Source organism: Entelurus aequoreus, linkage group LG27, assembly GCF_033978785.1.
Source record: "Entelurus aequoreus isolate RoL-2023_Sb linkage group LG27, RoL_Eaeq_v1.1, whole genome shotgun sequence".
Taxonomy (NCBI): domain Eukaryota; kingdom Metazoa; phylum Chordata; class Actinopteri; order Syngnathiformes; family Syngnathidae; genus Entelurus; species Entelurus aequoreus.
In genome coordinates this window covers 27,293,029-27,303,623 of record NC_084757.1, presented here as the reverse complement: position 1 = coordinate 27,303,623, position 10,595 = coordinate 27,293,029, and the positions used below count along the sequence as shown (strand labels likewise).

General features: G+C 37.8%; 1 protein-coding gene across 4 annotated transcripts in view; it reads left to right on the top strand.

Moving 5' to 3' along the window:
- Window positions 1-1,128: 1,128 nt before the first annotated feature.
- Window positions 1,129-10,595, top strand: part of LOC133644566 (single-stranded DNA-binding protein 3-like) — a 33,627-nt gene continuing 24,160 nt past the window's right edge. For 2 of the 4 annotated variants that reach the window (XM_062039146.1, XM_062039145.1), the window contains exons 1-4: window positions 1,130-1,371; window positions 1,963-2,035; window positions 3,457-3,518; window positions 3,589-3,673. In XM_062039146.1, coding sequence (XP_061895130.1) covers window positions 1,316-1,371; window positions 1,963-2,035; window positions 3,457-3,518; window positions 3,589-3,673 — 276 coding nt within the window. In that variant the 5' untranslated portion in view covers window positions 1,130-1,315. Of the gene's footprint in view, window positions 1,372-1,962; window positions 2,036-3,456; window positions 3,519-3,588; window positions 3,674-10,595 lie in introns of all 4 variants that reach the window. The other 2 variants (XM_062039144.1, XM_062039147.1) reach the window with 2 other exon arrangements.

Below are 10,595 nucleotides of genomic sequence, written 5' to 3'. Positions count from 1 at the left end.
CATTTTTTTAATCTAACATATTGTTATTATTATTTTATTCAACATATTTTCACCTTTTATTTATTTCAGTAGTTCAAATAAAAAAATATCATATTGTATTGATTCACAATAAGCTATTTTAAGAATGCATTTCTCAATTTCTTAATAATTTAGATAATTCCAGTTTACAAAAAAAAATCAGTAGCTTATCTCATATAATGTGAAACATTTTTTTTTAAATTTTGTGATTTACTGATTCTTGCACTGACCAGCAAATATACTGCAAACATTTTGTCTGAGCCTTTAATTATTTTTTTTGTCTAAATTGAACTCATAAAATAAAATAAAAAAACGTTTGCACTATATTTTCATTTATTGAGATGCACCAATTAAACATAAAACAAATGAAACAAATAAAACATTCATATACACAAACTAAAATATTTCAAGTCAAGACATACTGTATACACAAGTGCAATATACATTATCCATCCATCCATCAATTTTCTACCGCTTGTCCTTTTCAGCTACATTCGGGCGGTAGGCGGGGTACACCCTGGACAAGTCGCCACCTCATCGCATTATATACATTAAACTGTGTCTTAATGATCGTTATACATTTTTTTAATCTAACATATTATAATTATTATTTTATTCAACATATTTTCACCATTCATTTATTTCAGTAGTTCAAATAAAAAAAATATCATATTGTATTGATTCACAGTGAGCTATTTCAATAATGTATTTCTCAATTTCTTAGTAATTTAGATAATTCCAGTTTACAAAAAAAAATCAGTAGCCTATCTCATATAATGTTAAACTTTTTTTTTTAAATATTGTGATTTACTGATTCTTGCACTGACCAGCAAATATACTGCAAACATTTTGTCTAAGCCTTTAATTATTTTTTTTGTCTAAATTGAACTCCTAAAATAAAATAAAAAAACGTTTGCACTATATTTTAATTTATTAAGATGCACCTGTACTTAAAAACAAAACAAAACAAAACAAAACAAAACAAAACAAAACAAGGGTTGTCTTATATTGTCTTATATTCAGGTCGATAAACGCAGTCGACAACGACAACAGTGAAGGGAGACCTTAAATAAAACACCATCCTCCTATTGGCTGGTGTGAGCGTCAGTCAAGTGTTGGCCCCGCCCACCCCCACCGCTTGGCCCAGGCTCGGTTGAGTTGAGTTTTCGGCTGAGCTAGAAGAGTGCGGTTGGAGTGCGAGAGGGTCGCGGCCGCGATGATCCCACGGATGAAGAAATAATAAGAGGGGCGACAAAAAAAAACGGGCAAGAAAGCGACTATTCCACGACACAAAACAATGTTCCCGAAAGGCAAAGGTACCCCGGTACCCTCGGATGGCCAAGCCCGAGAAAAGTAAGGCCAGAAAACCTTTACTAATGTGTCTTTTTTTTCGCCTCGTAAAGTGCCTGTTGTTCGCTGGACAGGGCTAGCAAAGCGGCGATTTCCTGCTAGAAAGGAATTGAATGAACCGCCTTGTCTGCTCGCCCTTTTTAAAAACACATTTAACGATGAATTCGATGTGTTATTTAGTGGTTGAATAAGGAGAATTTTAAGGGAGATGAATCCGTCGAGAGCACGCAGTGGATGAAAACAATAACATCGCTTAGCTCCATTATAGTGCATGCATTCATTGTGTTGAATGTTGAAGCTATGGCCAGGTTTGCTTTTATTTTCACTTTCCTTCATAGGCACATTTCTTCCACCAATACTGGGATTCTTCTGTGTTCACTGTAGTGGTTACTGTTGCTCCTATTAGGTTAATACTGGCTGGGGTCCCCAGCATTTAATGTTTGTGCCACAGCCTCCTTGGCAGCCATTGTTCACCAGGCCTGCAACTACCTCTGCTCTCTCCCCACTACACTTGTTTTCTCAGTGTACACTTTATTCTTCATCCTATTTCACATAGGTTGCCTCTCACTTTATTCTTCATCCTATTTCACACAGGTTGGCTCTCTACGTCTATGAATATCTGCTTCACATCGGAGCACAGAAGTCAGCACAGACATTTTTGTCAGAGGTAAGAGGTGTAGATTGCCCTCATTCACTTACCCATTCACTTACCATTGAACCTTACAGATAGACGGAGTAAATATTGAAAGGGTAAAATAAAACACATTTTTGGGTAATAATAAATTATACAATGAAAAAAATATACAACATAAAGTAGCAAGAAACACGTCAATAATGAATAAAACAAAACATGTTCTAGACCAAAAATCACTTCATATTCTCTACTGCTCGCTAGTGTTACCATATCTGAGTTATCATGTAGAAATATGGGGAAATAAGTAACTGTTTTAAAAAAGATCAATTACAACATTACATAATGTTGGATATAGAGAACATACAAACCCTTTCTTTCATTCTTTAGTTTATTGCGAACATGAACACACTTACAGCATAATACATCACAGAATTTCATATAATTTTACTTTACATCATGTCTGAAAAGAAGTAGGAAGAAGCAAAGCTTATTTAATCCTACCCCTTCCCCACTTCAGAGCGTTTACAGATATATACATTCATTTACTGACTTCTTTTTGTAGCACAATGACATCCGTGAATGAGTAATACAGCAGTTTTGTAATATATAATTAAGTCAGTCATACACATACTGAGATGAAGAATATCTTATTTTCAATAAGGTTGAAAGTGTTTCTCATAATTGTTCTTCTTTGTACTTTGTAAGCACTATTAATTTGAACAACCTCTTAAACTGGATCATATCAGTACATTGTTTAACTTCTTTACTTAATCCATTCCATACTGATATGCTAAAGGTTGTAAGTTCTTTATTTATTAAATCACAATTATTGAAATTCAACAATTTGATGCATTTGCAAACAGCTAAAATGATGTACAAAGCAAACTATAATCTGCTACCCAAGAATGTACAACAATTATTCCCAACAAAAGAGGAGAAATATAACCTTAGAGGAAAATGTAATTTAAAACATTTGTATGCACGTACAACACTTAAAACATTTAGTATATCAGTATGTGGAATTAAATTATGGAATGGATTAAGCAAAGAAATCAAACAAAGCACCAATATGATTCAGTTTAAGAGACGGTTCAAACTACAAGTGTTCACAAAGTACACAGAACAAGAGTTATGATGAACATCTTGAACTCTTTTTTTTTTCCTTTTTTTTTATTGAGACAAAAATTATGTATTTGTATGCTTACTATGGTATATTATTTATTATTTAATTGTTCACTGTTCTGTTACAGAGAACAAGGAAATTGGAAAAAAATTGCTATGGTATGAAAAGGGGTAAGATTAAATAAGCTCTGCTTCTTCCTACTCCTTTTCGGACGGGCTGTAATGAAATAACCGGAATTGTGTGATGCATTACATTGTATCGTATGCATGTTCGAAATAAACTGAAATTGAACTGAACTGAACTAATGAAACTCAAAACATATTTTCTGTAGATACGATGGGAGAAGAACATAACACTCGGAGAACCCCCAGGATTCCTGCATTCCTGGTGGTGGTGAGTGATCGCCATCTCCAATGTTGTTTACTTGCTGGCGTTTGTATCACGCCGCCTGTGTCGTCCACAGTGTGTTCTGGGATTTATACTGTGCTGCACCGGAGAGAAGAGAGACATGTGACCACTCCAGTGAAGCAAAAGCCTTCCATGACTACGTGAGTTGTGTATTTGTTCTCTTTGCTGCTAGCAGACTGGGCATAGATTAGGACACCCCATGGTGTTACTCGTCTACTGCTGAACCGCTGCACACAATAGGGGGAGAATTTTCCAAAACATGCCCCCCTACAGTGCTGCCTGTGCCTCTATATTCCTGACAAATACAGTATATGGTGGCGCTGTCATTAAATCAGATTTTGTGGTCACAGTTTTCGGTTTTGTGTATATTGTTGTTCTTTTTAACACCCCAGAATAACATATACATCCAAAAATTCCACCATTACTGGTTCTTACAAAAATATCTTATAAAATCAAACTTAAAAATGCCTCCAAAAGCTCTGACCCTTAAAGTGTAAACAAAAGGTTGAACTGTACTATCTTTGTAGTTGCCTCCACAACTCTTCTGCTTTTTCTCAGCCAATCAGATCATCATTGCAGATCATAGCGACACAATCACGCACGCTTCCCACTGATTAGTTACACATTGAAAAATCATATGATCCGAACAACACAGCAAACCGTTTTACGTCAGCCGAACAGCTCAGATTTTCTTCATAAACTGTTCCACCACTAATCACAACTTTGCTCTGCCCACATTGCCCCGATAACGGTCTCCTGTTAGCAGTGTGCATCTAACTCAACTTCCCATGGCTGACATGTTGTTCTTTGGACGACAAACCAATGGAAACTTAATCAACAGCGCCCCTGCTTGTTGTAGCCAAGTATTACATTCTAGTTTCTTTCAATTGCTACAAGACGCAATTAATTACACAGTTAATTATTATCTATCAATTTGGAAATATATTACCTATGCCTATAAAGTGTGTTAAGAATAGGGATGTATTTTGTTGAGATTTTATCGGTACGAAACTCTTACCGATATTCCTTATCGATACCGGTATTTATTGGTACTCTTATCGGTACTATATGTAAATTGTGGAAATAAAAATGTGGAAAAATGCATTTTAATTTGCATTTCTATCAGCACAAATTAAACCATAACACCTCCAACATGATGTACTATAACATCTCAGAGCAGGGAAGTCTTTTATCAACACCTGTTTTTTTAAAGTCTTAAAGAAGTCAACTATGTGTAAGGTGTGTGTAAGGTGAAATGCAGTTATGTAATCTTCTTGTAAAGACCACACAGATCCATCACTGTGTTTCTATTCATTACAATTACACTCAGCCGGAAATAATATTTATATATGGCATGCATGTGCATAGCACATACCTTTTTACATAATAAATCATATTATATAAAATATATCACATAAATCAATACAATCAATTAGCATGTTATGTGGGTGCGCATTTTGTAATAACAGGAATTGTAATTTGTGTTTATGTTGCACACAGAGTGACGGACCGGAAGCCATATTGAGTGTTGCGCTACCGATGTATGTGTGTGTAGTATATAAATGAAAAGACTCAGTGAGCAAATGTAATGCTCGATCGTCTAGTTTGTAGTCAAGAGACAGAACAAACTAAAACACATTTAAGCCGGATGTGTTTTAATGCCACGCATACGCAGCGCAATCCCCACCTTCTACCATCCTAGTCACATCCGTTGTGTCCTTGGGCAAGACACTTCACCCTTGCTCCTGATGGCTGCTGGTTAGCGCCTTGCATGGCAGCTCCCGCCATCAGTGTGTGAATGTGTGTGTGAATGGGTGAATGTGGAAATACTGTCAAAGCGCTTTGAGTACCTTGCAGGTAGAAAAGCGCTATACAAGTATAACCCATTTATCATTTATCATTTAATGGAGTGATGGCCGACGGCAACCAGAGACCTGTCAGTCACAGAGTGGATGCTGTCTTGCTTCAAATCAACTTAATGGATTATTATTATGCCTACATTTTTCACTTTTTTGAGTGGATTAATATTGGGCTGTGGATTAATGGATCGCTAGGAAGACGGTTGATGAAACGCGGTCGTGACTTGTCGTGAGTAAAGTGCGTTCACTTCAAACTTACCTAGCGTGCGTGACTATGAGGAACTTTTGAGGTGGAAATACTGTTGTGTTACAAACTTTGTGTCATAATAACATCTGTCAGCTGGAACAAAAAAATACTGAAATCAGTATTGTTAGTTCAGAATCTCCGACCTAATTTGGAACCGCTACTAATAAATACCGGTACTCGGTATACATCCTCAGTTAGGGATGTATACTCAGTATACATCCCTAGTTAGGGATGTAACAAGTAATAAGGATAACCGTAGTAAAACTCCAGACGTTTAGTATTACCATTTTTAAAATAAAATGATCGAAAACCAGTGATTGATAGCTGCACTTTGATAAACTTACAGACTGATTGGCGCCAGCTTGCTAGCTCGAAGAGGCACTGCACTTTTTTGAGATTGTGCCTATCGTTCACACTCCTTATGAGCGACAAGAACATATGCGGTTTTTTTGCATTCAAATTTGTAATCGGCTCATTCTCTGTGGCTAGCAATGCTGCTAATGAGAGCAATCCATTCCTCCTCTAATTCAAATGCATCCAAAAACCGCCAACAATACTTCATTTATGTTCCGTAACTTGTTTAGTAACCAAGCTGTAGCGCCATTGTTATTGTAAGAGCGAACACTGAGGTACTGTTTTTCTAGCTTAGTAACACATCGCCTTGAGACAGCATGCTGTGGCGTTAGTCGTAAGCTAGCTTCTGCGCCAGCAGCTGAATGGCTTTTGAGTCTGTAATGCACAACACAATGCGATATGACATCCCTCTGTACTGACTGAAAAACATGAACAATCATATTACAGTACCTGTAAAGTATTAGCCCACATTTCATGTTTTGTTTGTACACAGCTAGCTCAACAATGTATGTAGTTGTAATGAGCAAAATATAGTGACTTACTGGACGGACATTTGTCCGCTTGGTCAAGATGGCCTGGGCGTTTTTTCCAGTTGATTTTGGGAAAGCACACAATTTTTGACTGCATAGCTTGGCTCCAAGTGCCACATTTACGCTCTGAGTCACCTGACTCCCTCGGCTTCCGTCTGCTCCAACGTTTCAGCCTCTCTTTGTGCTTTATCTTCGTTGTCTATTACGAAGTCTGCCACGATTAGAAAACACATGCCTTTGTTTCCGGAAGTCGTAACAGGCGTTTGTTGCTGAAAGTTGTAAGTGCGTTGTTATGGGTACGGAAATAAATACGTTCCGGTAATGTTCAAAATGACTAAAATGCGCTAAATGTTGTACATATTACATATTGTTATGAACATGTCTGTTACTACATTATATTTAAACTTGCAGTGTGTATATAACATGTTGATGGAGGGTTTTGAAGTTGTTTTAGAGAGATTTGAAGGCCACATGCTGCAAGCATTTCTTTCATCTTAAAAAGCTTACAAAAAAAGTATGTGTTCTTGTCTTCCATAAGGATTGTAAATGATAAGCAAAAAATTGCAGTTCCCCTTTAAAAATGCTAACTTGAAAAAGAGAGACATTAACGTCTTTCCTGAATAGGTAACAATAACAATAACCCCAATCCAAATTTATACATTTCTGTCTGAGCAACTAAGCTATTCAATTGTGTTCATTGAACTTACAAGCTGTGCTCTCTTAGAACAGAGTGATAGTTATATATACTTATTACGAGATGGAGGTGTTTATAAGGTACATTTAAAGACCCCTGAACAGAGTAGGACGCCACAATGCCCGCCAGAAAAAATGAATAATAATGTTTTTTTATATGTTACGCACTTTTCATTTAAATAAATCTTAGTGGTACAGTACAATTTTATTTAAAAAATGTAAGCTTAGCCCTCAAAACAGATAAAATACTTAGACTAAAACACTGTGTAAAGCATAAGAAACACGACACATGCAAAAGAGTGGCTTTTCTAACCGTGTTAACTTGGTCAAAAGATTTCAGTGTGTGTATGAGTACTTTTTGAGCACATTTAACAATACTGCGATAACAACGTGATCATTTTGGTCACGATAACAGTGATATGGAATATTAATATCATTACATAGCGGATCGTAAGCAATTGATGCCTGGAGGAATACATTGTGATTGTCTGTGACTGCATTTATGGTTTGTTTGCTGCTCCAAAAATGTAATACCTACATGACAAAACCTGTGTCCTCCACCTTCAAGTGTGACATCTTGTATGAGGTTTTCCTTGGGGATACCCATCTCACATTATTCTTATGTTCAATTGGTAAAAACCAATACATTTTGTACTGCTTTTTGTGCAAGCTTAAATTTTGTTCATTTTTTTCCGGTCACCTTGTCCTGTTCGTTCGGATGAAAGGCACAAAATTGTGCTTTGTACTGTAGGTTTCTGGGAAAATGGTGCTGATGTCAGCATGTCCTGAGTCAGACCTACATGTGGAAACATATCACTGAGAGAGGCATAATCTCAATTGATTAGTTCTGTGTGGGGTGGACAAAATTTATGAAGTGTATTGCTAATCAATGGTGTTTTTGAGATTGCACTTTGATTGTTACACCAAACAATTGTCTTGCATATAACCCAAAAGATTAATTGAGCTAGCATCAATTAGGCATTTGCACCATTAGAGAGGATGATGTGTCAGACAAGAAGGGGTTAAAATGGAGACGTTGGTCCTTGGCAGATAGTTGTCAGGGAAACGGGCCTTCCTTTCAGGTGGTGACCTAGGAGCTGGAGAGAGACTACAGTAGTGTGCTGCCCTTTAAATAACCACACCGTTTGTTATTCCCACTCACTCGTGTTGGATGGAAAATAGACATAGTTATTGCTTGAAGGCAAAGGTGTTTGGTTTTACAATCAAGCATTGCACTAGTGCCCTGGACTAGTCACAACCTGGTATTGTATGAACTCTAGCCATGTTATATTATTTGTCAATAATTTTAAATATGTTTTAGAGCAGTGGTCCCCAACCTTTTTGTAGCTGCGGACCGGTCAACGTTTGAAAATTTGTCCCACGGACCGGTTGGGGGGGGTGTATTTAAAAAAAAAATATATATATATATATATATACCGTAATTTCCGGGCTATAAGCCGCACCTGACTATAAGCCGCACCAGCTAAATTTAGGGGAAAATACAGATTGCTCCATATATAAGCCGCACGCGACTATAAGCCGCAGGGTTTTGATGTGTAATTAGCGTAGTATATAGGGGTTCCTGCTACCACGGAGGGGATTGTCGGGACAGAGATGAATGTTTGGGAACGCAAAGCGTCCCATTTATTAACAATAAATCTTTCAATCATTCAATCAAACTTTCACATCTTTGACATGGTGAACAGCATTCGTGCAGAGTACAAATAATACAACGATGCAAAGTAATACAAAGTGCTCGCCTGTACGTTATCAAAATAACCAGCCTACCGGTATATGAAAAGTCAGTCTTTAATCATTGTGTCATCGTCTTCCTCCTGCGTACTAAAACCACCGAAATCCTCTTCGTCGGTGTCGGAGAAGAACAGGCCGTAAATAAGCCGCACCCTTGTATAAGCCGCAGGGACCAGAACGAGGGGAAAAAGTAGCGGCTTATAGTCCGGAAATTACGGTATATATTTTTTTTTACATAAATAAATACAATCATGTGTGCTTACGGACTGTATCCCTGCAGACTGTATTGATCTATATTGATATATAATGTATATATTGTGTTTTTTATGTTGATTTCATAAAAAAAAAAATTTTTTTTTTTTTTTTAATTTCTTGTGCGGCCCGGTACCAATCGGTCCGCGGCCCGGTGGTTGGGGACCACTGTTTTAGAGGACCCACAAAAGTGTATTGCCCAAGATTTAGCCTTGATGCAGTGATATAGACAGTTTTAAAAGCGCTTTCTGTTAGCCCTACCAGGTACCTAGCATTTTGACTGTCTGTAGATTTAATACGAATGAGCTGTTTGTCCGCCAGAGTGAGTGGCTCCGCATTATTTTTTATATTTCCACTGTAACTCTGAACTTGTCCCGGATCCCATACAACAACGTAACATTTGGCAGAGCTACATGCTCTAATTTAAGATGCATAGCGAAGCCGGTTTCTTCTTTCTTCTTTTTTTTTTAAAGTTGCCTTTTAAAAGTGGTGGGCATATATACAGGTGGGCTCATCTAGTTAGTGTGGGGGGTGTAAGGGGTAGTATCGTGTCTATGAGGAAGCAGATTTTCCCTTCAACTTCAAAAGCAAGTGTTTGAGTGGCTCTTCTCTTAAAATTAGAGCAAACAAGTGAGGAAGATTATATATTTTTCTTACATCAGGTGCTCAAACTGGCACATATTACATCATTAAAAATGTAATTTTGCATAATGAGATACAATGTATTTTCTGATAAGGGTTTGAATTTAGTTGCTATTGCTGCTGGAATAAGTTCATTTTGGAAATGACCAAAATGGCTGACATCCTGTGCATTTCTTAAGACTTTTAAGTATGTTTGCGCAGAATCACCAGAAAGGTGAGTTATTTTATCAAGAACAATGATGATGATAAAGAAAGCCCCAAAGAAGTCGGAAGGAAGCAATTGCCTTTCACTGATGTGCTCATGCCTTAATTAATAAGGCACTTTATTTAATTACTCTACATGATAATCTTTAGGCAAATGAGGTAAGAGTGCAACATCTGTGGGAGCTTTTTGCACGGTTGTTTCTCATCTTGAGGTTGTCCTTCGTTCGGATGTGCATATGTTGACGGTGGGGGTGAGGGGGTCAGGCAAGTGTGTATGTGGACAGTACTAGTGCTTGGACCATCGCCATTGTCTAGGTGTGGGGGAGGTGTGTGTGTGTTTGTCGCTCCGTTGGCCGCCAGCGCTCGTAAAGCCCTGGTGTATTCACGCTGGTGATGCCGAACGCTCCCCAAGGGGGCCCCGTCGCCATGGCACCGGTGACTGATTGATGGCTGTCACGGGAGCTGAGGGCCAGATTGCAGAAAGAAAAGGGGAGTGGCAAAGTGGCATATGCCCAGGATCCACCAGGAG